General features: G+C 43.8%; 1 protein-coding gene across 1 annotated transcript in view; it reads left to right on the top strand.

Moving 5' to 3' along the window:
• Positions 1 to 27762, top strand: part of ARFGEF2 (ADP ribosylation factor guanine nucleotide exchange factor 2) — a 104713-nt gene that overhangs the window by 58399 nt on the left and 18552 nt on the right. The window contains exons 22-31 of the mRNA XM_047851983.1: positions 2027 to 2174; positions 3314 to 3413; positions 8953 to 8993; positions 9098 to 9267; positions 13969 to 14120; positions 19680 to 19852; positions 21592 to 21752; positions 23741 to 23871; positions 24013 to 24142; positions 27218 to 27353. Of these exons, the coding sequence (XP_047707939.1) occupies positions 2027 to 2174; positions 3314 to 3413; positions 8953 to 8993; positions 9098 to 9267; positions 13969 to 14120; positions 19680 to 19852; positions 21592 to 21752; positions 23741 to 23871; positions 24013 to 24142; positions 27218 to 27353 (1342 nt within the window). The remainder of the gene's footprint in view (positions 1 to 2026; positions 2175 to 3313; positions 3414 to 8952; positions 8994 to 9097; positions 9268 to 13968; positions 14121 to 19679; positions 19853 to 21591; positions 21753 to 23740; positions 23872 to 24012; positions 24143 to 27217; positions 27354 to 27762) is intronic.

The following is a 27762-nucleotide window of genomic DNA, read 5'->3' as shown; positions in this document are numbered from 1 at the left end:
AAGCCGTGAGATTATGACCTGAGCTGAAGTCGGACACTTAACCCGACTGAGCCATCCAGCCACCCCTGTTTTTTAAGAAATAATTTCCTGTCTTCTGAGGAGTCATAACGTCTGATGAATCAATAATTAGCCACTTTGTTTCGTAGAACTTTTTTTAACCTGGGAGGCATGATCTATGTGGGGTTCCCGCTGGTTGCCAAGTCTGTAGCAACACCTGGAAATGTGAAAATGAATTACCACCTATGTGATGATCAGAAACCTTGAGAAATCAGACTTGGAACCAAGAATCCCTCAGCCACAGGTTGTTGACATACTCAAGACTCTGGCCATCCTCAGCTTCTGGAAAAGGGAGGGAATTCATAGTTTACCGGTAATAATTTAATAGTATTGTATATGGAGCAATCAGAGGATAGCTCTTTCTGGTAGAATTAAGTACCTTTCTCAGTCAGCTGGAAGGCAGTCTATAAGTAATAACAGAAGCGCTCCATGGTGTAATGGATTCCCATACTCTGACATTGGATGATAAAGTCAACACGAAAGGCAATACTCAGCTTTAGTCGCAAATTCCCGTGAAAATCCCTTGGGAAGGGTTTACCTGGAGATCTCCACGCTGTCCCACAATCAGTTTCTTGGAACCAGTTTTTCCTCTGGTGGAAGTTGAGACCAATTTCTGTTTCTTCAGATGTTTCAGTTGAGAGGGCTTGTGTGCAGGGATGACCTCTCAGCCCCAGAACCACCCCATAGGGCTGGAAAGGTGCAGCCTTTCTTCCCACCGCACCCCCATTCTGGGGCATGTTCTCAGTCAGCCAGCCAGCCAAACAATAATCAGCTATTTTAAGTGCTGGGGATTCAGCAGTGAACAAAACAGTCGGTGCCCTGTTGGGACTTAAGGCACAGAACAAGCAAAATATATGGCAAAACGCCAAAACGTTGTAAGTGCTGAGGGAAAAAAAAAGTGTTACCAGGGGATGGTGGTGGAGAGGGTGTGTGATCTCAGGGCAGTTAAAGGAGGTCTCTGAGGGACACACGTGTCTGAGGTGGAAGTGAGCCATAGGGAAGAGCGTAAGGCACATATTGTAGGAATAAGGAACAGCAGGTACAAAGGCTCACGATGAGCCATGTCAAGTTAATGGAGCAGCAGGGAGACTAGTATTTTATGTGTCTGAGGAGTTCATTAAACATCCATATGGCATAACTCCATTGTACCAGCTTTTCTTTTTGTCATTTTCTCTTTTCCTTTTTAATAGTTTGAAAAAAAATAGCGAAGTCTGTCTTCCAGGCCCACACTCAACGGGTCGCCTAACCATGACTAGGGAAACCACCCTAAGACCCTCAGATTTTATTCTCACCTGAAAAGCTGTGTATTTCAAAGAACTCTTTAATGACTAAGATTGCTAGAAATGGGAACTGGTTTCTTTTTGTATTTTAAAGATGTGAGGTTTTTTTCTTTTTCTTCAGCCTTAGCAGATACTGTTGTTTTTTATTTTTTACGTTTATTTAGTTTTGATAGAGACAGAGCACGAGTAGGGGAGGGGCAGAAAGAGAGGGAGACATAGAATCCCAAGCAGGCTCCAGGCTCCGAGCTGTCAGCACAGAGCCCGACGCGGGGCTCGGACTCACAAACCATGAGATCGTGACCTGAGCCGCAGTCAGACACTTAACTGACTGAGCCACCCAGGTGCCCCGATACTGTTTTTTATTTTTATTTTTTTTAATTCTAGTACAGTTAACATATAGTGTTATATTAGTTTCAGGTGTACAGTACAGTGATTCAACATTTCTATACATTACTCAGTGCTCATCAAGATAAGTATACTCTTTTTTTGGGGGGGGGGGGGGAAGAAGCAGAGGGAGAGAAAGAGAGAGAATCTTAAGGAGGCTCCATGACCAGCACAGAGTCCTACTTAGGGCTCAGTCTCACAATTGTGAGATCATGACCTGAGCCAAAATCAGGAGTCAGATGCTTAACTGACTGAGCCACCGGGGTGCCCCAGGAACTCATTTCTTCATGCCTTCTCTTCATTAGATCTTGAAATGCATCAGCCAGCTGGAGCTTGCTCAGCTCATAGGAACCGGTGTGAAAACCCGCTACTTGTCTGGATCCGGACGTGAAAGAGAAGGGAGCCTGAAGAGCCACACGTTGGCAGGAGAAGAGTTCATGGGCCTTGGCCTTGGTAAGACACCAGGCCCCACGGCTGGCCATCCTGGAGTCACAAGTTAACCGGAATGAAACGCTTCTTGTCTCAGCAGGACTGTTGTGTAAACCTCTTCCTTGTGTGCCAGCTGACAGCATGTTTATTCGTGGAAGTGCAAGTGCTGCTCTGGCTCTCCTATCTGTGTTCGAACTGTTGAGTAAATGCCTATTTTGTCAAAATCAGGGTGCATTACTTTTCTTTCTGTGCATAGAACTACTGGGTGGAGGGCCATTTGCTTTAGAAAGGCTGCAGCGTTAGTACCTAGTGGATATCTGCATCTCTCGATTTTTAGAAGGATTCTTCACCGTCTCTTCCATGTTCATTTGGGGACCTTTTAACTAAATGGTATTTTCATGAAAGTAGAATTCTTTCTCACTGAATCGAGAGACCCCATCAGTGATAGAACAATATCAGTAAATAGGGCAAACAGATGTGTGGGACCACATTCGAAACCCTCCGTTTACACATTTGAACGCATTCATTCCTCTGAACAACTCATTGAGATTGGCACGATTGTCATCCCCATCTTGTGAGTGAGGAAGGTGAGGCTGGGGCGAAGTGACCCGAACAAGACCACACTGCAAGGAGTAGCAGAGGCGGGTGTCAAACCCAGGCTGTCTCGGGGCAGAGGGCAGGCTCCTAGGTCCCACTGCACTGGTTGGAATCGTGCCAGGTAATGTTAAAAGCACAGACTGTATGAGAGGGGAGGGGTTGTCATAGCATCGCCTCCTTAGGGTGCACACAGGGATGGCTGGGCTGAAGTCCTGGAAAGCATGCCGGACATTCAGCAGGTGGAAGCCATCACATCTTCCAGGAGCTCTAAGTTAGGGTTGTTTAATTCGTATTTGTTTTCCTAAATATAGGCATTCAATACTATAAAAATGTAAAGGACTGTAAAGGAAAGGAGGTGGTTGGTACAAGCAAAGGAGTTTGTATTTACAGAATAAGAATGTATTTTATGCTGTCATCAGTTGAGGGGGCTTGGGGCTTTTTTTTTCCCTCCCACAAACCCTTCGCATTTATGTCTCGTGTTGCTGCAGATTGATGCCACAGAATACTTTGTTCTAAATATTTGACTGTTTTTGAAGCACCGTTGACTTTTGCGCATTGCGTTCCAGGTAATTTGGTGAGTGGTGGCGTGGATAAAAGACAGATGGCCAGCTTCCAGGAGTCGGTTGGTGAGACCAGCTCGCAGAGTGTGGTTGTAGCTGTGGACAGGTAATGATTTTGTTCTCCAGCGAAGCTGGGCTGTCCAGTAGCTTGGCACATCGTCTGTGTCGTTATTGGACTCCGCTCGTTTGCCTCTTGTGAGTGTGGTGAGCTCCAGATCACTCAGGCTAGGAAGTGGCATCCACAGCCACTCATAACCTTCACGTTCATCTGAATTGGGACCCGAATTGCCTCCTGACCTTTTGAAGAAAAATTATAACTTTAACCTTGTGACCAAATCATGTCAGAAACAAGACTTTTTGCTTGTGCTCGTGTTTTAGGTTACCTTGTTTCCTTAATAGAAATTACTTTCATAAAAATGTCAAGAAGGGTTTAAGATTTAAAGCCTATGTCCGTGAGTGAGACTTGGCCAAATTGATAGTTTCCATTTGTTTTTCCTCCGAACCTTTCCATTCTGTTTACTTGAAACTTGACCTAAACATCTGAGAGAAACACAGGTACTCTCATTTGAAGACATTCATTAGGTACCAGTGCTTGAAATGTGAATTTTCTAAAATGAACACGCTCCTGAAACTTACCACTGAATAATCATGTACACTGCTGTTCGTTTGGTTATTGACCCAGCCCGGTGCATTAAATATAGACCATTTTGCGATGACAGCCGTACAGAATTTTTGTCATAATTTGTATTGTTCTCAGGACAATCCTTAGTATTTTGAATTCTTTGTCAGTGTATTTAATTACCTTGTTCCTGTTGCTTCTCTGCTTCTCTCTAACAGAGACACTCTCTGTCACATACTTTTGACTGGTTTCCCCCACATTTTTCAGTTAGGTTTAGGCTAATAGTACAAAATTTTTGTTCTTCCACTAACCACACTTACTTCTTTTCTGTTTCTCTGCCTCAGCCACATCACGCACTACAGGCAGTCTTGCCTAAAACCACTCTTGTGCTGTTACATTTCTGAAAACCGAGATACAATTCACATACCATAAGATCTCTTCTTTTAAAACGTACAATTCCATGGGTTTTAGTATATTTGGAGTTGTGTGGTCATCACCACTGTGGAATTTCAGGGCATTTTCATCTCCCTGTACTTATTAGCAGTCACTCCCCATTTCCTCTGCCAGTGGTCCCTGAGCCCGTAATCTTCATTCCGTCTATATGGATTTGTGGATTCTGGGCATGGTTCAGTTGTCCATTTCTGCTTTCCAGTTCTATCTGTTTGCCTCGTGACTTTGGGGTTTGTTGTTAGATGCATATGTTTGTAATTATATGTTTTCTTGACAGATTTAACCTTGTATGTTATAAAACAGTCTTTGTCTCTACTAATGATATTTATTTATTTATTTATTTATTTATTTATTTATTTATTTATTTATTTATTTTTTAACGTTTATTTATTATTGAGAGACAGAGACAGAGCATGAGCATGGGAGGGACAGAGAGAGAGGAGGAGACACAGAAACTGAAGCAGTCTCCAGGCTCTGAGCTGTCAGCACAGAGCCCGACACGGGGCTTGAAGTCAAACCATGAGATCATGACCTGAGCCGAAGCCTGACGCTTAACCGACTGAGCCACACAGGCACCCCTCTAGTAATGATTTTTAAATCTCTTGTCTTACATTGGTGCAGCCACCCAGCTCTCTCTTGTTTACTTTTTGATATGCTGTGTCTTTTCTATTGTTTTACTTTCAACCTATTTGTGTCTTTGAACTTAAAGCGAAACTCTTTGGGGGCACCTGTCTGGCTCAGTCAGTAGAGCATGTGACTCTTGACCTCAGAGTCACGAGTTTAAGCCCCACGTTGGGCATGGAGCCTACTTTAGCAAAATAATAATAATGCAATAAATCGAGTCTCTTTGGACAGCAGATGGTTGGACCATTTTTTAAGTTTTTATTTAATTTATCTTGAGAGAGAGAGCACGAGATGGGGGGAGAGAGAGAATCCCGAGAAGTGTCTATTACTTTTAATTATATCTATTAAAGTATCTATTTACATTTAATTATAATTTAATTGCTGATATATAGGATTTATATCCGCTCTTTTGCTCTTTTTATTTTTATTTTATTTATTTATTTATTTATTTATTTATTTATTTTTAAAGCATTTGACTCGATTTAATCCCCAGGCTTTTTTTTTTTTTTTCAACGTTTATTTATTTTTGGGACAGAGAGAGACAGAGCATGAACGGGGGAGGGGCAGAGAGAGAGGGAGACACAGAATCGGAAGCAGGCTCCAGGCTCTGAGCCATCAGCCCAGAGCCCGACGCGGGGCTCGAACTCCCGGACCGCGAGATCGTGACCTGGCTGAAGTCGGACGCTTAACCGACTGCGCCACCCAGGCGCCCCTCTTTTGCTCTTTTTAAAAATGTGTCATTTTTGTTCTCCCGTTCCTTCATTATCACTGCCTTCTTATATGGTAAGATATTTTCTAGCGTATCATTTTACTTTCCTTGTCTGTTTTACTATATTTTTTGAGTGTTTTTCTTACTGATTGCTTTGGGGATCATGATTAGTAACATTTTAACTTTGAACATTTGACTTTGAATTAATGTCCACTTAATTTGAATAGTCTGAAACGTGTCTTCTGTATAGCTCCATTCTCTCCCCTCTCCTTTGTGCTGTCCTATGACTTACATGTTTATACACACCTGCCCATCAACACAGTTTACAGTGATTACCTTCGCTGTCCTCGAATCTGGTAAATAAAATGAGTTACAAACAAGAAATACCTATTTCCCCACACACTTACCTTTACCAGTGCTCTTTTTTTCTTCAGATTCTTTTGAGTTATTCTCTATCATCCTTTCATTAGAACCTGAAGAACTTCCTTTAATATTTCATGTAGGGTAGGTTGGTTAGCAATGAATCATCTCCGATTTTGTGTATCTCGGGATATTTTAGTCACTCCTTCATTTTTGAAGGTAAGTTTTGCTGCGTTTAGAATTCTTGGCTTATAGTCTTTTTGTTTTCGCACCTTAAATATGATATCCCACTGCCTTTTAGCCTCCTTGGTTTGTGATGGGAGATCAGCTTTTCATTTTCCATAGGATCCATCATGCAGTCACAAATCTCTGCTCTCTTTCTACTTCCAAGATTCTCTCACAGTCTGTGACTTTCATCATTTTGATTATTACATGTCTGAATGTGGATCTCTTGAGTTTATCTTACTGGAGTTTGTTGAGATTCTAGAATGTGTAGATTGTTTTTCATCAAATTTGGGGTATTTGTAGCCATTATTTCTTCAGAAGTTCTTCCAACCCCTTTCTTTCCTCTCTTGTTCAGACTCCCCTTATGTATGTCTATATATTTGATAGTGCCCTACAGGTCTCTGAGGCTCTGTTCACTTTCTTTTTAATTCTTTTTATGTCTGTTTATCACACTGCATAATCTTATCTGACCTATCTTCAAGTTCACGAACTCTTTGGTCAGCTGAAAACTGCTGTTGAGTCCCTCCGGTGAGTTTTTCATTTCAGTTGTATGATTTTCAACTCCAGAATTTCTGTTGGGTTATTTATTACTTTTTTAATATATTTATTAATATTCTCTATTAATGAGACATTGTTCTTATCCTTTCCTTAAGTTCTTTGAACATATTTGAAATAATCATCTTTAGGTGTTACCTGCGTGGCTCAGTTGGTTAAACATCCAGCTTCGGCTCAGGTCGTGATCTCACAGCTTGTCAGTTCGAGCCTTGCATCCGGCTCTGTGCTGACAGCTCAGAGCCTAGAGCCTGCTTCGGATCCTCTGTCTCCCTCTCTCTCTGCCCCTCCCCTGTTCTCTCTCTCTCTCTCACACACACTCTCTCTTTCTCTCTCTCTCTCTCAAAAATAAACGTTAAAAAATTTTAATAAAAATAAAATAATCAACTTTAAAACTTTAGTAAATTCAATATCTAGGTTTCCTCAGGGACTGGATCTGTTGTTGTTGTTTATCTGTAAATAGGCCATCGTTTCTTGTTTCTTTACATGTCTTAACAATTTTTTGTTGAAAATTGATACTTTAAAAAATACATTGAGACAGCTTTGGGTATCAGGTTGCCCACCAAACACCCAGGGTTTATTATTGTTGTCATTGCTATTAGTTTGTTGAATGACTTTCCTGAACTAACTATATAAAGCCTGTATTCTTTTCGCATATAGCCACTGTCTCCTCATTTGGCCTTTGTGATCCGCTAAGAATTGGACAAAGATCCCATATGCATGGGACTGTTAAGCATGCCAGCCTTTGCTGCGGAGTTTTGAGTGTGTTTTGGGGTGCCCCTCTGATGTTCTGGCATGTTGTGTTGTGCCTTAAGGCCTGCCAAAGATGAGTGCTTAGGGCCCTGTCTTGTCTTCCGTGGGTGTGTACAAAGCCTTACCCATGTGATGGCTATCTAGATCACCAGGAATATGGTAGAGCTTTTTATTACTTTTTTTTTTAAGTATTTTTTTTTTTAATTTTTATTTGAAAGAGGGAGAGAACGTGCATGTGTGCACATGCGAGCAGGGAAGAGGGGCAGAGGGAGAGAGAGAATCTCAAACAGGCTTGACACCCAGTGCAGAGCCCAATGCGGGGCTCAGTCCCATGCCCCCGGGATCACAGCCTGAGCCAAAATCAAGAGTCAGACGCTCAACTGACTGAGCCACTCAGGCGCCCCTGGTGTACCTTTTTAAAGCCTCCCGTGGACACCTTATTCCCAACTTTTCCTTTTAAATTTTCGCCCAGGTCCTTGTTTGACCTGGTCGTACTCAGGTAGCTGCATTGTTCATTGGTTACACAGATTGCTTGTGACAAAAGCCCCAGAGAAAAGGCTGTTTGGACTGAATGAGGTCTGTGTCAAATATGGACAAATCCTAGAAATGAGGGTTCCCAGGGTACTGCCAGGCAGGTCACACGTCAGTTCCCTGAGAATGGTATTTTGGGGGAAATTCCAGGACTGTTCTGTTCTCTCCTGTGGAGCTAGGTTGCTGGTCTCACAGTTCCTTTGACTTCAGAGCTGTTGGTTTTCAACACTCCCATGGAGCTGGGGAGACAGTAATGGAAATAGGCCAAGTTAAAACACCTTCGTGTCCTCTGTTCATACCAAGATTTAGCCATTTTTCTTGAATGAGCATTTTATCAGCCTTTGGTAATTTCCAGAGTCAGTCCTAGAAGAGTTGGTTTTGGTAAGTTTTTTTGCCAAAAAAAAATTGTTTTGTGTGTTTGTGTTCGTCTTATGGAGGAGCACCTTTTTAGTATATTTATTAATATTCTGTATTAGAGAGACATTGTTCTTATCCTTTCCTTAAGTTCTTGGAACACATTTGAAATAATCAACTTTAGTTGATTTAGTTGACAGTGTCCCACTGTCGTGACATCACATGCTGTTATACTTTACTCTCCCTTCCTCCTTTTGATGTGTCGCTTTTTCTTTCTACCGTTGTAGGCATTTCTGCTTTCAGCTCAGTTCATTTACCAGTTCTGTGCCTCTGATGCCTCCTCATTTATTTTAGTAGAGGTGCCAGACCCAAAATGTTTCCTTGTTTGCCTTTTCTTCAGTGTTTGAAATTGAAACTCAGCTTCCAAATCTAACTTTGGTCTTACTGTGTCTGAAATTGTCTTCCTAGAATTTTTACTGGATCTACCAGACTGGATGGAAATGCCATAGGTATGTATTTGTCACTCACATGTGACAGCTACAGAATCCTCATGTTGTGACTCTCTGGCCGTTACTAATGAAGCCTCGCATGTGTCGTTGGGTCCGGCCTGCAGTTGACTTTGTCCGCTGGTTGTGTGCCGTGTCCATGGACGAGCTGGCCTCCCCCCACCACCCCCGCATGTTCAGCTTGCAGAAGATCGTGGAGATCTCATACTACAACATGAATCGGATTCGGCTGCAATGGTCCCGAATATGGCATGTGATTGGAGATCACTTCAATAAGGTAACTCTTCACATTCAAAAACTACTCCACCGATGTCCAGAAAAAGGCAGGCAGCTGTATTCAAAAAAGAAGTGATTGAGAGTGTAGGTGCCTGTACACATTTCCGTGCTATCCGAGAGTAGAGCATTCCTGTGAAACCTTTTGTAAGCTGAAATGGTGTGAAGCAAAGAGGTAGTTACCGTTAACTTGTCTGAAAACTGTTTTGAGCGTCCCCAGACCCCCCGAATAACCTCTCTCAGGCATTTCTGATACTTCAGGACACAAATCTTGCTAACGAAGCGCGGAATCGAGATAAAGCCCAGGTGCTCAGTGAGAGTTCAAAGCTCTGGCAGCTTGATGCGGAGACGCCAAGTGGAGTTCCCGGGGCGGGGGCTCGGTGACACCAGTCCGGCCTCTAGAACAGCTCGCTGCGAAACAAGTGCTGAGTGTTATGTTCCCTTTTCACCTTCTTTTGTAAAAGCAGAAGTTCTCTTCGGATATTTTTTTTTTTTTTTTTGGTTTGCAAAAACTGACACTAAGGCAGGTCTTTCATAAAAGCAAAGCAGTGCCACCTGACTTTGCGAGAAGCAGAGGACACCCGTAATTCGTTTTCCCTGCAGAGTGTATTTACATATCGCTAGAACTCGGGGAGCGTGGAACTAAAATAGTATTGGTACCAAAAATACTTGACTGTCCCCTGCCCAGGATGTAGGCTGACGCCACAAACATCGTTGTAGTCATTGGACCAACACTGGTGTTGGAGCGCATTGCAGAATCCTGTGGTGTCTTCTGAACGACCAGAGATTAAGATGAAGTTCTGTATGTTTCACTGTTAAACGTCCCTGCTGCTGCTTTTGGCTTTCTTTGCCATCACTCTCCTAAAACCTTTGTTGAGAAAACTAACATTTATTTTTAAATTAGAAGCAAGCTAGAGGTTTGTGTGTTTTGAAACTGACAACTACTGGAAACCAGACTACGCTTCTTTGTTTCCGCTGGAAGTTTCATCGTGTACACGTAGGCACTTGCACACATCTGTTGAACACTTTACAGATCAGAACATATACATACCATGTGTGTGTGGATGCGTCTCTGACGCCATTGACTTCTTAAAGGAAAAGTAATAGCTAAATTGTACTGTTTACTACCAAAACACACTCCATGATTTCAAAACCATTTCTTCACTCCTGGAGATAGAGTTCTAATACAGATGCTTCAAAGAACTGTGAATAAAAGATAGTTTATCCAAAAGAGAATCGCATTCTCTGCATTGAATGGAAGAAGCTTCTAAAAAGAAGTGGTCTGCCACTGGGATACAGAACAGGCAGTAGGATGCTGGTAAAGGGTTTATAGCATCTGTCGATTTCTGTGGTGTAACCACCCCCGCCCCCCACAACCGATTTGAGGCTAAGCAGAATGATATTGGAGATAGTGGTAGTGCGGATTAACAGGGTTGAGCACTGTTGGCTCTTGTGGGCAGCTGCTAACCTGCTTCAGGCCCCAGTTGAAATGAGACCTTGTCAGATGCAGTCTTGTATTCTTGTCCAGGTCTGTGACCGCTAAGCTGGAGCAAACATTGCTCATTAATGCCGCGAGATCTTTCCGCTGGCAGCTTTGGAATCCTATTTTCTCTTAGAAGTGATAGTCCAAAAGTGGGGTTTTTTTGGTAAACATGTCCCAACTCTTTCGAGTCTAGATTTTATGTTCGGTGGGACTTAGAGAGAACATATAGGTTACTGTTCCCACCTATGATTCTATTGTCAAGACTTTTTTTTTCCTTTTATTTACTTTGAGAGAGAGTGAGAGAGAGCGCGCGCGCGCGCGCCAGAGAGGGGCAGAGAGAGAGGGAGAGAGACAGAGAATCCCAAGCACAGAACCGGATGTGGGGCTCGATCCCACGAACCGTGAGATCATGACCTGACCTGAAATCAAGAGTCAGATGCTCAACTGACTGAAGGCACCCCTTTTGTCAAGAGTCTTGTCGTGCCGGTTCTCAGTTATCTTTGGGCCGCTTATGGGCAGGCCTGGGACATGGGCTGGCAGGTAGTAATTAGACTTTTCGTGGTTGTCAGCTTCATTACAAATGTCTGTTCCATCTCATCAGAGCCATTAAGCACAAAGTTGTGGAAAATTCAGTCCCTCCGTCTGCAGCTCGTCATTCTTTCTACCACCTCAGGAAGATGTTGTGCTTCCCCTTGGGAACCGGGGCACGTAAGGGTCTCAAGGTTTGAAGAGATGGTTGGCTGAGTACAGCTGTAACTTAGCTCTTGGAATTCTAGGAGAGTCTTTGGCACAGTCCCATGTTCCTCTTTTAAACTAGGGCGCATGCGTGTCCTGGGGTGTGTGCAAAGCTGCTCAATCAGCATGGAGTATGCTCTGCAGCAGGAACTCCTGAATCCCCCTGGTTTTTACGAGAGGAATATTTTCTTTATTAGTCTTTAATTAAACGAACGTTACATGACAGGCGCCTGGGTGGCTCGGGTCAGTTGGGCGTCCCACTTCAGCTGATCTCACGGTTTGTGGGTTCAAGTCCCATGTCGGGCTCTGTACTGACGGCTCAGAGCCTGGAGCCTGCTTGGGATTCTGTGTCTCCCTCTCTCTCTGCCCCTCCCCTGCTTGCACTCTGTGTTTCTCTCTCAAAAAATAAATAAACATTAAAAAAAGATTTTTTTTTTTTAAATAAATGAACACTCCATGAACACCTTAAAAAAAATTACAGCTAAAACCACTTTCGACCATCACCACTCCCCAGTTGAGCCCTGCCCCAAACTAATTGTTAGCAGTTTGGTATATATTTTCCCAAACATTTTTGTAGAAATATAATAGAAATATAGATATATAGAAATATATCATAGAAATACAGATAATCTTGTCTTGGTTTGTTTTGTTTTTTTAAAAAACGTGATTAGTATTACATACCAGTTTGTAACTTTCGTCTTCCACTAAGCAAGGAATCTTAAAGATTTGACTGCTATTAGAGTGTGTGAATTTATTTTTATAATTGTAAAATACGCATAACATTTTTCATTGTAACTGTTGGTAAACGTATAATTTATTAGTGTTAAGTACACTCACATCATGTGCAACAGATCTGCAGAGCTCTTCTTTTCCTCCCGTAAAACTGAAACTCCAAATTCATCAAACACCAGCTTCCCATTCTTCGCCACCCCTCCCCCAGTTCCTGGCAACCACCATTCTGCTTCTTGTCTCTGTGAATTCAACTGTTCTAGGGACTTCGTATAAGTGGAATCATGCAGTATTTATCTTTTGGTGACTGGCTTATTTCACTTGGCATAATGTCCTCAAGGTTTATCTGTACTGTAGCCTGTGATAGAATTTTCTTCTTTTTTCTTCTTCTTCTTTTTTTTTTTTTTTTTTTAAAGCTTGGACGTATTTGTTTTTAACTGCCAAATTTCATTGCATGTATGTGAATATACCGTTATGTAACCATTTTACTGTTGATGTTTCCAATTTTTCTTTTTTTTTTTTTTTTAAGTTTATTTATTTCTTTTGAGAGAGAGACAGCGAGCATGCTTGTGCTGGAGAGGCAGAGAGAGAGAATCGCAAGGAGGCCCCATACTGTCAGCTCAGAGCCCAGCATGGGGCTTGATTCCATGAACCATGAGATCCATGACCTGAGTTGAAGAGTTGGACCCTTAACCGACTGAGCCACCCAGGCGCACCTGCAATTTTTCTTTATTGCAAATAAATGCTATTGCCACGTTACTTTTGTTAAAAGTAACGCATTTTCAGGTCAGACCACATGCTAATGAAGTTCCTTGCTTGGAGCAGGCTCCTGCAACATGCCCCAGGTCCCTTCGCATGAGTTCTGGTGGAAAACATCCCCTTGCTCTGCTTTTAGGATTCTTTTTGAGGCAAAAGCCTGAGCAACCAAATATATAGCCACAGCTCCAGTCCCTAAAAGTAGGTAGACTATAGACAAGTACAGTTTTAAGGAAATCAAAAGCCTCAATGTTTGTGCTGAATTCTTTGAGGCTGGCGATAGACATTTATAATTTGCTTTAGGTGACAGACAAGTATGAAAAGGCTTTAGAGACTTTAAAGTCTTTTGACTTCTCCTTTTGTTTAGATAAAATTAATTAGTACATGAGGAATTATTTAATGTGTATAGAGTTTCAGTTTTGCTACATAAAGAGTTCCAGAGATCTGTTGCACAACAACGTGAACGTACTTAACACTGCTGAACTGTGTGCACTTCAGATGGTCACTTTTCTATTTTACATGTATTTGGACACAATCTTAAAAAAAAAAAAAAAAAAATTTAAATAGCGAGGTGCCTGGGTGGCTCAGGCAGTTAAGCATCTGACTTCGGCTCAGGTCACGATCTCATGGTTCATGAGTTCGAGCCCTGCATCAGGCTCTATGCTGACAGCTCAGAACCTGTAGCCTGTTCGGATTCTGTGTGTGTCTCTCTCTCTGCCCCTCCCCCACTTGCTCGTGCGCTGTCCCTCTCTCAAAAATAAATAAACATTAAAAAAAAATTTTAGCATATTTTGAGAGCACTTTAAATGTGCAGTACTGATCTTTCATCATTAAACTTAAAAATTGTACAGGTCATAGCCAAGGAATGCCATTTTCTTTTTTCCTTCAGTGTGCTTTTCCAGAGCATTTGTTTTGAAGGCAGCCTATCCGTTTTTGATGTTCAGAATCCCACATCCACAGTTGCACTGTGCCTGTGTCACCTCACCTCTCTTTCCTGCTCAGGTTGGCTGTAACCCCAATGAAGATGTGGCCATCTTTGCTGTTGACTCCTTAAGGCAGCTCTCTATGAAGTTTCTCGAGAAAGGAGAATTAGCCAACTTCCGTTTCCAGAAAGATTTTCTGAGGCCCTTTGAGCATATCATGAAGAAAAACAGGTATGTACATTGTTCTAGAAGACCTTTAGTCAAACTCCCCAGGGGAGGCCCAAAAAGACCTAACACCAGTCACACAATATTTTCTTCCCTTGTTGATGGAAGCAAATAAAATGAACAACCTATAATTCATCTGTATCATTTTTTTTTTTTACGTTTACCTATTTTTGAAAGAGAGCATGAGCGAGTGAGAGACAGAAAGATTGGGGAACAGAGGGTCCAACGCGGGCTCTGCACTGGCAGCAGAGAGTCCAATGCGGAGCCTGAACCCATGCACCACGAGACCATGACGCCTAGCCGACTGAGCCACCCAGGCACCCCCACACGTGTCATTTCTAAGTAAATCACTGAGATCTGTGTGTGGCCTTTACTAGAAGAACAGGTTACACCACCACAACTAGTAGAAACATACCATGCATCGTTACTGGGGTGCGTGCTGAAGTCCAGAGAAAGAGCCATTGCTGAGGCGTCCTAAAACAAGGTCAAGAATTACATGACCCTCATTTCTGCCCCGGAAGGCGATAGAAGAGATCAGGACAGCTATCCCTCTGAAGCACTCTCCCTGTTCATCATTTGTTCCCTTCACCTGTATTTATTGCAGCCTGCCATTGCTAGGTACTGTTCTAAGTGCCACGCATACAGCACAGAAGCAAACAGTCAAAAATTCCTGTTTTCATCTGGCCCTGATTTAATCATCATCGCAACTGGGTACAGGGGTGTTCGTTACCATATTCTCTTTACTTTTGTACGTGTTTGAAATTTTCCATAATGAAATTCAAAAGTAAACCCTTGTTTAGATTCCAGTGAGATAGATAGATAAATGTTTAAATCAAGGTAAGGGGCTCAGAGTAGAAGCACTCTTTTATACAGGCCGGTAAGCAGGCGTTTGGTAGGTTGACCCTTATGCAAAGGGAGGAACAAGCCAGGAGTGGCTGTATGTGGTCTTGGGAGAAGCAAGAGCAAAAGCCCTGTGACAGGGTATGCTGGGCATAGATAAGGAGGAGCAAGGAGGCTGGTGTAGCTGGACAGAGTAAAGGCCGAAGGTCCTGGAGGATGAAGCCCTGGGTCGCAGAGTGCCTAGGTCATAGAGGAGCCGTCAGCTTTTGTCAGCACTTTGGTTTGTTGTCTGTGAAAGACAGAAGCCATTGGAGGCTTTTGAGCAGAGAAGTGAAATGGTCTGAAGTGTTAAGGGATTGTCCTGCATTTATCTGTGGAAAATGGAAAGCAGTAGGATGGGTTAAGCAGCTACTATAATAGTTCAGATTTGGACCCGGGGGTGAGACACCGTGGGATTTGATTCTGCATATGTTTTGAAAGGACAGCCTACTGTGTGTGCTGAGGAATTAGCTGTGGGGCATAAAACAAAATGTCAAGGATGACTCTTAGCTGTAACCCTTTGTGTCTGTCCCCATCCCTAAAATGTGTCCATGAGATCTGCTTGGATTGTTTGTTTTTAATGAGAGGGGTGCCTGGGTGGCTCAGTCGGTTAAGCATCCTACTTCAGCTCAGATCATGATTTCCCAGTCCATGAGTTCAAGCCCCGCGTCGGGCTCCGTGCTGACAGCTCAGAGCCTGGAGCCTGCTTCCGATTCTGTGTCTCCCTCTCTCTGTCTCTCTGCCACCCACGCTTGCTCTCTGTCTCTCAGAAATAAACATTAAAAAAAGAGCTTACAAGTTCAAAGGCTATAAGCCAGTGTGGGTCACTTAGGAGAATAAAAAGGGCAGCAGCAAAGTCTGCTTGATGTGTCTTTCTCTTGGTGTCTTTCTTCTTCACCTTACTGCTTATTTAAAAAAATTTTTTTTTCAACATTTATTTATTTTGGGGACAGAGAGAGACAGAGCATGAACGGGGGAGGGGCAGAGAGAGAGGGAGACAGAGAACCGGAAACAGGCTCCAGGCTCTGAGCCGTCAGCCCAGAGCCCGACGCGGGGCTCGAACTCCCGGACCGCGAGATCGTGACCTGGCTGAAGTCGGACGCCTAACCGACGGCGCCACCCAGGCGCCCCTCCTTACTGCTTATTTTAATAGAAAATAAAGCTCATCCCAGAATCTGGCCTCACCCCTGAGTTTAATGTGCACACAGAAATACCCTCCCGCCTCTGGGGACACTGTTGATAGTGCCAAGGAGACAGAGGCCTCGTGTAGCAGAACAGTGTGCTCACGCCTGCCTGGCTGGCTGGTGGCACTGATGGCCCCAGAATCCCAGGCCCTCCCTGCCCATCCCGTGGCTGCCCAGCCAGCGTTTGAGTAAGGGGCAGAGTGAGTTTAGAATCACACATCGCCAGCCACTCTTAGACACTGTTGATGGAACCGTAACTTGCTGTAACATTTCCAGAATCATTGGGGCAGTGTCCATCCAGAACCTTACTATTTTTGTGCCTTTTGACTCACTAGTTCTACATTTTTGCAACTCTTGTAAGGAATTAATTTGAAATACAACGAAATGTTGAAGTAACACAAAATAATTTTTTAAAAGCCAGATACCACCTAAATATACAAGAGTGTTAAAGTAATTCTTGGTACAGCCACAACATGGAATATTGTGCAGCTGTGAAAGATGTTCACAAAGTTTGGGGTGCCTGGGTGGCTCAGTCAGTTAAGCGCCCAACTCTTGGTTTTGGCTCAGGTCATGATCTCATGGTTTGTGAGTTCGAGCCCCACATCAGGCTCTATGCTGATGGTGCAGAGCCTGCCTGGGATTCTCTTCTCTGTCCCTCTCCCTCTGCCCTGCCCCTTCTTGTGGTCTCTCTCTCAAAATAAACTTAAAAAAAGAAAAAAAGATGTTCACAAAGTTTATGACATAGGAAATGCTTAACAGTTTAGTCAAAAGGCCAAGTTCTAGAATTGGACAGTGTAATAATAGTGCTATCAGGGCGCCTGGGTGGCTCAGTCGGTTGAGCATCTGACTCTTGATTTTGGCTCAGGTCATGAGCTTACTGTTGTGAGATTGAGCCCCATGTTGGGCTCTGTGCTGAGCATGGAGCCTGCTTGGGATTCTCTCCCCTCTCTCTCTGTCTCTCTCTGTCTCTCTGTCTCTCTCTGTCTCTGCCTTCCCCCTGCACACACACATGCACACTCTCGCTCTAAAATAAATGAACTTTTGGGGCGCCTGGGTGGCTCAGTCGGTTAAGCGGCCGACTTCGGCTCAGGTCATGATCTTGCAGTCCATGAGTTCAAGCCCCGCATCGGGCTCTGTGCTTACAGCTCAGAGCCTGGAGCCTGTTTCAGGTGCTGTGTCTCCCTCTCTCTGACCCTCCCCCGTTCATGCTCCGTCTCTCTCTGTCTCAAAAATACATAAACGTTAAAAAAAAATAAATAAAATAAAAATAAATGAACTTTTTTTAATGTTTATTTATTTTTGAGAGACAGCACAAGTGAGGGAGGGGCAGAGAGAGATGGAAACATGGAATCCGAAGCAGGCTCCAGGCTCTATGGTATCAGCACAGAGCTCAACGTGGGCTCAAACCCGTGAGCTACGAGATCGATCATGACCTGAGCCAAAGTCGGACGCTTAACTGACGGAGCCACCCAGGCACCACCTAAAATAAATACACTTAAAAAAAAAGACAGTGGGGGTACCTGGGTGGTTCAGTTGGTTAAGTGTCCAACTTCACCTCGGGTCATGATCTCACATTTTGTGAGCTCGAGCCCTGCAATGGGCCTGCTGCTGTCTGCACAGAGCCCACATCAGATGCTCTGTCCACCTCCCCCACCCCGCCCCTGCTTGCACTCTCTCTCAAAAACGAGTAAATGTTTATAAATAAATAAATGAAAATTTAAAAAAGACAGCGAGATCAATCTCTGCATGTGAATACTGTACTATCACAGGAATTTTTTTCATCATGTTTTTTCTACATTTTCCAGAATGTTAACTGTCATCACATATTACGGTGTGACACATATTAACAATCAGGCAAAAAACATTTTATTTTATTCATTGTTTTTTTTGTATTTTTAAAACTGTTTATTGATCTTCAGAGACAGATAGTGGGGAAGGGGCAGAGAGAATCCCAAGCAGGCTCCGCACTGTCAGCACACAGCCTGATGTGGGGCTCGATCCTATGAACTGTGAGATCATGACCTGAGCCAAAACTAAGAGCTAGACATTCAACCGACTGAGCCACCTAGGCGCCCCAAGCATTAATCAGTACGCGTAGTTCATCTCAACAAGCTGCTTTTTTTCCCCATGGGGAGGCAACCCTAAATTCAGTTATATTACATATTAAAGTCACCTAAGTATGTAGTCAGTCTTTTGTCATCTGTGGGCAGCATATTTACTTTGTGGACTTATAGATAATTTTTGACTCTGTTTGGACTTTTTGTTTGCCTTCTCTAAATGACCTATTATCAGTTAGCATGAGTCCTGCAGACTAACATTAATGTTATCTAAGACATGAAATCTGCAAGCCAAGTTTGCAGTCCTAAAGCCACTCTAATGTGACTTTCAAAGCTAGTGGTATAAGAGCTTGCTTCTTGTTTTATTTGTAAAATAATAGAACTTACTTCATGACTGTATGTGTCTTAATAGGTTCCAAGGCATATACACTAATCTGTCACAGATACCCAGATAATGCCATGGTGAACCATGCAGCTGCTTCAGAAAATGGGCCATTTTTCCTACCTTCAGGTTTTGTTTTGTAATAATTTAAAAGGTTGCGTCTTAAGTTATATACGTATACTCCCATCCATGCATATGTGTTTACCATACATGTATATCCCTGCCCAAAAATGTAAGAGGATATGCACTAAGAATTGAGGAATGGTCATGTCTGGGTGGCAGAATTATATTAGTGTAAAGGTTTTCAGCCAGAAAAACTGACTGACGATGGCTTAAACCACAAGGCTGTGTGTTGTTTACTTAAGTTAGAGGCAGGCAGTCCCAACTTTGATTCCTTAGCCCAAATTGTCATCGAGGACCCAGGTTCTTTCTGTCCCTTTGGCCACCCACAGGATCATTTTTTATCCTGGAGCCTACTATTTCATGCTGCTGAACGGAGGCTCTATCTCCAGGCATCATGCTATGTTCACAATGGGGATACCAGGAAAGGGGGCAGAACCTACCGTGTGTATTCCTTGTAAGGCAAGGAATTGTTTTCCCTGTAAAACCAAAGCCATAGTAGAAACCCCTCCCCATGCCATTCCCATGACTGTCTCTTATATGTAATTAGAACAAGTCATATAGCTCCCCAGACTCCAAAGAAGTCTGGGCAATTGAGGACCTGACAGATGAGACAAGATTGTCATGTTTTCTTGTCCCGTTTATGGTTGGTTCCCTGAGGTCAGGCATGTTGCTTCCTGGATAAAATTAGAGTCCTGTTGTCCAGGAGGTGAGGGAGAGGTGGCTGCTGGGAAAGCAGCTAACTGTCTGCCACAGTGATCATCTTAATGTTTTTTCTTTTTGTTGTTTCTAATTTAATTTATTTTTAATGAATGTGGATTACTATGTGCTTTTAAAAATGTGGGGTTTTTTTTTTTAACATGCTGCTTCTAAGGTGATGCCGTGTCACTTTCGTCCCACCATGCAAAGTACAGCTGACATGGCTGCCCCGTTCTTTCCTCAGGTCTCCGACCATCCGGGACATGGTGATCCGCTGCATCGCCCAGATGGTGAACTCCCAGGCGGCCAACATCCGCTCAGGCTGGAAGAACATCTTTGCCGTGTTCCACCAGGCAGCCTCGGATCACGACGGGAATATTGTGGAGCTGGCCTTCCAGACCACGGGCCACATTGTCAGTAAGTGGCTCTACTGTCCCACCTGCGAGTCTCAAAGGGTGACCACTTATTTCCTGTCTCTTTTACTCCCCAAAGGGGCTTCCTTGTTTGAGATCTGCAGTCATATAATAACGTGGCAGGTGGCATTCTGAGCACTTGAGGCATGTGCGCAAGAACCCCGTGAGGGAGATACGGTCGAGTCTCATGGTTCGCAACCACAGAACTAGTGCTGCCCGCACTTTTGCGGACACATGCGTGCATCCAGCAGGGAGATACTTGAGTCGCCCAAGGCACGTGTTCCCAGCTGAGGTGAAGCGAGGCGATGTTCTGCCTTTTGGTTTCAGCTCTCCTGCTGTAAATAAATAAATGTCCTTTCCGTGGTCTACCTACTACCACGTATTGTTTTCATTTTTGATTTTTTTGTTGGTGAGTTCACCATTCAGGATGGCCCTGAAGTGTAGTGCCGGAGTGCTGGTCAGTGTCTCTGGAGAGAATACACGTTCTCGATAAGCTTTGTTCAAGCTTGAGTTAAAGTGCAATTGGCGAAAAGTTCGTGTTGTGAACCAACACTATTTGTTAAATCCTGAAACACACATAAAACAAGGTTATATATTGATCGGGTTTTTTGTGTAACATTTATTCATTTTTGAGAGAGACAGAGTGTGAGTGGGGGAGGGGCAGAGAGAGAGGGAGACACAGGCTCCGAAGCAGGCTCCAGGCTCCGAGCTGTCAGCACCGAGCCCGACGTGGGGCTCGACCTCACAGACTGCAAGATCATGACCTGAGCTGAAGTTGGACGCTCAACCGACTGAGCTGCCCAGGCGCCCCGGTCTTCATAAAAAGTATAAAGCAGATCATCTTTGATCTTTTTTGAGGTCTTTTAACTCTTTGTAAGCTTCTTGCTATTCATATTTTTGTCTTAGGTGATATTTGTAGGTTTTCAGAAACCTTAGATTTCTATATTACCTTTCACCTTTAGCTCATTGACCTTCTTTATCTCCCTTTGTCTTCACAGCCAGGTAAGGGGTGGTCTTGGGACAGAAACAGCCAGGGCAGTAAAGGACGCACTCGGGATCACCCAACCAGGGCCTAGCTCAGTGCTCACCTTCTGTCGGCGAAGGCAGCTAGGGGGCCATTTCACACACACATCAGTGTTTATCCTGCATCATTCCTTAAACTCCATCCTAAAGTAGCTTAAATTGAAATGGACACCTTGGCATCCTGATGAAGCTTGGTTTTTTTATGGCTTGTCCTCTCACTTCTTTGGGGACACTTGTCAGGTAGGACTTCTTCAGGGAGTCCTTCTCTGACCCCCAGCCTAAGCAGCCTCTCCTGCCTTCTGTCCCCTCACCCAGCACTCACCCAACCTGAGATGATATTTTATAAACGTACTGACACAGGTGATTCTTGTCTGTTCTTGCCCATTGGAGCAAGAGCATTGTGAGGGCAGGGAATTCGATTGGTCACCTCTGTCCCCAGGGCCCACAACCATGCTTTGCACATAGTTGGCACTCTAAACGTTTGTCGAATGAATGAATATTTGGACCTTTGCATCGTTGCTTGAGCTCAGGAACCAGTTTAGCCCAAGTGGTGCTCAGTGAATTCATCCCTGAATAACTTAATAAAAAGTTGTGTCTTCCGGAGATGGTGACATGTTTCTCCTAGATTTTCACAAAAGTAACTGTCTTGGGGTGGGAGGGGGTGTTTGATCCCCATTTCTAAGTCCTGGTCTTATAAACAATGTGGCTTTGTTTCCACAGCAACTATTTTCCAGCACCATTTCCCTGCAGCCATCGACTCCTTTCAGGATGCTGTCAAGTGCTTATCAGAGTTTGCCTGCAATGCCGCCTTCCCGGACACCAGCATGGAGGCCATCCGGCTCATCCGCTTCTGTGGGAAATATGTCTCTGAGAGGCCTCGGGTACATTTTTCCTCTCCTCCCCCTTGGGCTCTGAGGGAAAAGGAATCACGGGGCAAAAAACCCTTACTCCTGGCAAAGAACTTTCCAGCTGCGCTTTCAGAAGTGCGTGTTTGCCCTCAGCTAGGCATTCAGTTCAGAATGCCGCTGTTGCTGTTTTGTGTGTATGAGGTGACTTGTTTTACCCCTACTGAACTTTTATGTAGTATTCTACTAATTGTTTTTGTGGAAAATAATAGTATTTAGCTTTGAATTTTGGCAAAGCTGAAGAAGCTAGACCTTTCTATTTGTAAGAGAACAAACCTGGGGCCCCTGAGTGGCTCAGTCGGTTGAGCGTCCGAGTCTTGATGTTGGTTCAGGTTGTGATCTCCCAGTGGTGGGAGCAAGGCCTGAGTCAGGTGTGGGGCTTGCTTGAGATTCTCTCTCTCCCTCTCCCTTTCACCTTCCCCTCTCTTGCACACGTGCTCGCTCTCTCAAAAAATAAAGCAAGAGAAAGAACAAACCTACCTCTTAAGAAAAGACATTTTAGGGGCGCCTGGGTGGCTCAGTCGGTTAAGCGGCCGACTTCGGCTCAGGTCATGATCTCGCGGTCCGTGAGTTCGAGCCCCGCGTCGGGCTCTGTGCTGACAGCTCAGAGCCTGGAGCCTGTTTCGGATTCTGTGTCTCCCTCTCTCTCTGACCCTCCCCCGTTCATGCTCTATCTTTCTCTGTCTCAAAAATAAATAAACGTTAAAAAAAATTAAAAAAAAAAAAAAGAAAGAAAAGACATTTTACTCCCCCCCCAAAAAAACACGACATTTTACCATTTTGACATGACTGAGAGATCACACTTTAAAAATCATCTTTTTGTTTTCTCCCAGAAATGTTCGAGTTTATTCTGTTATGTCTCACCTTTCCAAAGAAGCCTGCTTGGGTAAACGACCTTCTCAAACAGTGGCATTAAGTAGAATAAGCACATCTAAACTATGATGGCTTATACAGATCTCTTCTTCAGATCTTTTCTGCGTATTGACTTATTTAGTCTCCACATCAGACCTATGAGATTGGGAATTATGTCCCCATTGTACTGGAGAGTTCACTGAAACAGAGAGAGAAATTGCCTAATGTTGGATAAGCTGAGCTGATAAAGAAATCCCATCACAGCAGACAGCACTGCTTCAAGAGTGGTTCCAGAGCAAAAGGCTCAAAATCCCAGAGGTGGGGCAGGGAGTAGGGCTTCCCACCCACACTGGGAAAGACTGCCAGCTTCTAGCTGCATGACCTTGGGCAGCTTGCTTATAATCCCGGTGCCTCAGTTAACTCATCTGTAAAGTAGGACATTTATTTGTCTCTGGCTCATGGTGTTACCGAGAGGATTGTTAATCCACATAAAGCACTGTCACAGTTCCTGATGCAAAGCAAGCCCTCAATAAAGAGCTGCTGGTGGTATTGTTTTAAGGAGTGTGTATTACAGTTATATTCCAGAAAGACCTAAGGTACGGAATCATCTTGAATACCTTTTGACCTTTAATGCTCTTTTTTTTTTTAATGTTTATTTTTGAGAAAGAGACAGAGTGTGCGCCCAAGCAGGGGAGGGGCAGAGAGAAGTGGGGGACAGAGGATCTGAGGCAGGCTCTGTGCTGACAGCGGAGAGCCCAACACGGGGCTCAAATTCATGAACCATGAGGGAGATGCTTAATCGACTGAGCCACCCAGGTGCCCCGACCTTTGGTGCTTTTCTTAATGGAACACCTCCCACCCGCAGGACCCTCGTGATCTGCCCACTCAGCTTATTCTAAAACCCACAGAGGTCCAGAGCTTCATACGTGGAAACTGCTCGTGTGCTCTTGGGAGAGGCTTGTGTCTGCCTCCTCCGGATTCCCGGTCCCACCCTTGCTGAGTGGATGTTTTTAGGAGGGGAAGAAGTGTGGGGCCTGGAGCTTCATGTAGTTCTCTTTGACTTTCTTCCTTTGCTTGCTTGGCCTGCATCTGAGAGATGACCCTCCTTGTAGGTGCTACAAGAATACACAAGTGACGACATGAATGTGGCTCCTGGCGACCGGGTCTGGGTCCGAGGCTGGTTCCCCATCCTGTTCGAGCTCTCCTGCATCATTAATAGATGCAAGCTGGATGTTCGGACAAGGTAACCATGTCCCGGACGGTGCCCCTTCTGTCATGGAATGAGCCTTGGTCACCGGCTTAGTTGACCCGTGCTCTCCCACCGTCTTCTCTGCTCTTTTCCCCCTCACCCATTCCCTCTCTGTGCCTGGCTTTGTTCCTCCAGAGGACTCACGGTCATGTTCGAAATCATGAAGAGCTATGGCCACACCTTTGAGAAGCACTGGTGGCAGGACCTGTTCAGAATCGTGTTCAGGATTTTTGACAATATGAAACTCCCTGAGCAGCAGTCAGAGGTAGGTGATGACTAACACGGTGCCCTAGATGTGGCTAGGTGGCGTGGGGGTGGGGGAGTCTCTGCCTTTGTCTGCTGCGGGGTTGTGTCATCATCCCCACGAGGTGTGTTTCAAAATGAAAACCCCATCCTTGGAACTCTTATACCAGAAGCAACTAATGCTAAGAAACTGTCCCCATCTGAGGAAGGGTAAGGGGAGAGAGGTCACCATGGCCGGCCTGCATTACACCTTGGGCATTACACCTACCAGTTCAACAGGGCACTGCTCCTGTCTGTTCTTTGGTCCGTATCAGCTTCTCAGCAGTCAGTAAACAATGGGATGTCTCTGGTCCCTAAAAGAACCCATTTAAAACATTTTTACGAGTGCCTGGCTGGTTCAGGCAGAAGAATGTGGATTCTTGATCTTGGAGTTGTGAGTTCAAGCCCCACATTTGGCATAGAGATTACTTAAAAATAAAATTTTAAAAAGAAAAGTTTTTAATGAAGTTACAGTTGGAGATGATGTTGGCAAATTATTAGGCTTTTTTTTTTTTAAAGGATATCTGATGCCTCTAGTTGTCATTGTTATTTATCCCCCAGGGATAGAGGGAGGAGGAGAGGATATTCTAAGACTTTTAGAAGGAGTCACTTTCTTAACCACTTTTAGGAATACCGTTCTCTCCCTCCCCCTGGTATAAAAGCAACATAGGTTTAGTATGGAATATTGAGAATATATAGAAAACTCAGGGGCGCCTGGGTGCCTCAGTTAGTTAAGCATCCAACTTCGGCTCGGGTCATGATCTCACGGTTCATGAGATCGAGCCCCACATCAGGCTCTCTGTTGACAGTGTGGAGCCTGCTTGAGATTCTCTCTCTGCCCCTCCCCCACTCACACTCTCTCTTCTCTCTCTCTCTCAAGATAAATAAGCTTAAAAAAAAGAAAAGAATACGCAGAAGACTCACAATTTTACCATTCAGAAATAAGAGTTAATGTTTTGGCAAATTTCTGTCTTCTACATGGTTAAAGTATGGTTGAGGTCACAGTATAAGAGTTCAGCTTTCTAATCTTATTTTAAAATAACTTAAATTTTTCTTCCTTGTAAAACAAATCAGAATACAGAAAAACAAAGAAAACATTTGAACAGCCACTGTTCCAGCTTCCACAGGCAACCACCGTTAACCTACCTTCACATTCTTCGTGTGTTTTCTTCTTTACAAAAATGGGATCCCAGCCCACACACCGTAAATTGCTTTATCAGTTTAATACCTGAGTGTTTTTTCACAACCCTAAGTCTTCTTCCATACTGTTTTTAAAAGTTGCAAACTGGGGCGCCTGGGTGGCTCAGTCGGTTAAGCCTCCGACTTCAGCTCAGGTCACGATCTCACGGTCCATGAGTTCGAGCCCCGCGTCGGGCTCTGGGCTGACGGCTCAGAGCCTGGAGCCTGCTTCAGATTCTGTGTCTCCCTCTCTCTCTGCCCCTCCCCCATTCACGATCTGTCTCTCTCTGTCTCAAAAATAAATAAACGTTAAAAAAAAAATTAAAACTCAAAAAAAAAAATTTGTTCACTTAAAAAAAAAAAAAGTTGCAAACTGTTGGGGCACCTGGGTGGCTCAGTCAGTTAAGCACCTGACTCTTGATTTCGGCTCAGGTCCTGGTCTCATGCGTTTGTGGGATTGATCTCCATGTCAGCTATAGTGCAGAGCCTGCTTGGGATTCCCTCTCTCCCTTTCTCTCCACCCCTCCCCGCATACCCGCTCTCTTTCTCTCTCTCTTTGGAAAGTAAATAAATAAACATTAGAAAGAAGGCAGCACTGAAATGAACATTCTTTGCTGCTACCTTTGTTCTTGTTTTTTCTTTTTTCTCTTGGGACATCAGTGGTATATCAGGTTTGGGGCTTACAAATTACTGAGGCTTTTGATACGTACTTTCAAGTTACTTCCAAATAAATTCGCAACCTTTATAAATTTACAGCCTTTTACATTTGAACAGTGCACAAGAGTTCCCGTTTCTCCATACCCCCTCCAACTCTTCATACCTTAATGAATTTTTTTAATGTTTATTTTTGAGAGATAGAGCACATGTGGGGGGAAGAGCAGAGAGAGAGGGAGAGAGGGAATCCCAAGTAGGCTCCATGCTGTCAGCGCAGTGCCCGACTCAGGGCCCAATCTCACGAACTGTGAGATTATGACCTAAGCTGAAATCAAGAGCTGAATGTTCAACTGACTGAGCCACCCAGGTGCCCCCATACTTTTTTAATCTTTGTTCATTTGATGGGCCATAAGTATCACAGTGACAAAGTTTTGTAATTGCTGGTGAGGTTGCAAACTTTTTTTCACATTGCTGATTCACAGTTTTTTTCTTTCATGAATTGCTTTTTCACATCCTTAGCCGATCTATTGGGTTAGTTATCTTTCTCCTATTGATTTAGGAGCTTTTTAGTGTATAAGTAACATAGCATATCCTTCCGTAAATTGCAAATGCTTTTGCTCACTTTGTTATTCTCGTTTTGTTTTCATTTTAGAAAATTTTAGCTTTTAGGGAACCAAATTCATCAGTCTTTTTCCCTTATGGCTTCCACTTCTGGAATCTTGTTTTGCAATTAGCAACCCTTCCCTTTTCGATGATTTTCTAAATCTCTCTATACACTGAATACTTAAAATAGTGCCATGAAATTACTAGCGGTAAATTTTGGATGTAAGGTATAACTTAGCACAATCTCCTACTCACTTTTTCCAAATCATTAAAGCCTTTGGTTAGTATCCCTTTGAATGACTATTAATGTCCTGACATATGTATAAACTTAATTTAGTTGCCACCTTCTTGGGCATTTGTTCATATGTGTTTTCAGTGTGTAAGTGCCAGTGTGGCATAAACGTCTTTATTCACAAGACTTCACCCACAGATGTTTACTGCTTTCCTTAGGATCCACTCCTTTGGGCAGCGTGACTGCCTCCGTGGGTGTGAGCGTTGGAAAGACTGACTGTAGACACGTACTTCCAGGTTGCACAGCAGAACAGTTTTTCCCCTGAGGTAGGAGTGGGCCCATCTCACCACAAGGAGAGTAGCTTTTAAACATTACCTTGTTGTTTTTCAGAAATCCGAGTGGATGACGACAACGTGCAATCACGCACTCTATGCTATTTGTGACGTGTTCACCCAGTTTTATGAAGCTCTGAACGAAGTTCTTCTTTCTGATGTGTTTGCACAGTTGCAGTGGTGTGTAAAACAAGGTACTCTCTCCGTCTCCAGGCGTCATCCTTCTTGACGTAGTTTTTAATGAGAGGTTCGTTATTTCAGTATATGAAAGCAAGAATGTAATGCCAAGGAGTACAATATATAATCAGTGAAAATGTGTATTTTTGTATTTAATAAGAACATAGAAACAATCTCAAGTCAGTTATAAAGCATTTTTTATTATTTAAAAAAAAAATTTTTTTTTTTAATGTTTATTTTTGAGAGAGAGAGAGAGAGGGAGGGAGAGAGCGCCCATGAGTGAAGGAAGGGCAAAGAGAGAGAGGAAGACACAGAATCCGAAGCAGGCTCCAAGCTCTGAGCTGTCAGCACAGAGCCTGACGTGGGGCTTGAACTCACGAACCGTGAGATCATGACCTAAACCCAAGTTGGATGCTTAACCAACTG

This window comes from Prionailurus viverrinus, chromosome A3 (genome assembly GCF_022837055.1).
Source record: "Prionailurus viverrinus isolate Anna chromosome A3, UM_Priviv_1.0, whole genome shotgun sequence".
In the NCBI taxonomy this organism is placed as follows: Eukaryota; Metazoa; Chordata; class Mammalia; order Carnivora; family Felidae; genus Prionailurus; species Prionailurus viverrinus.
The sequence above is the reverse complement of the archived record's forward strand: the minus strand, read 5'-3'. Positions and strand labels throughout refer to the sequence as shown.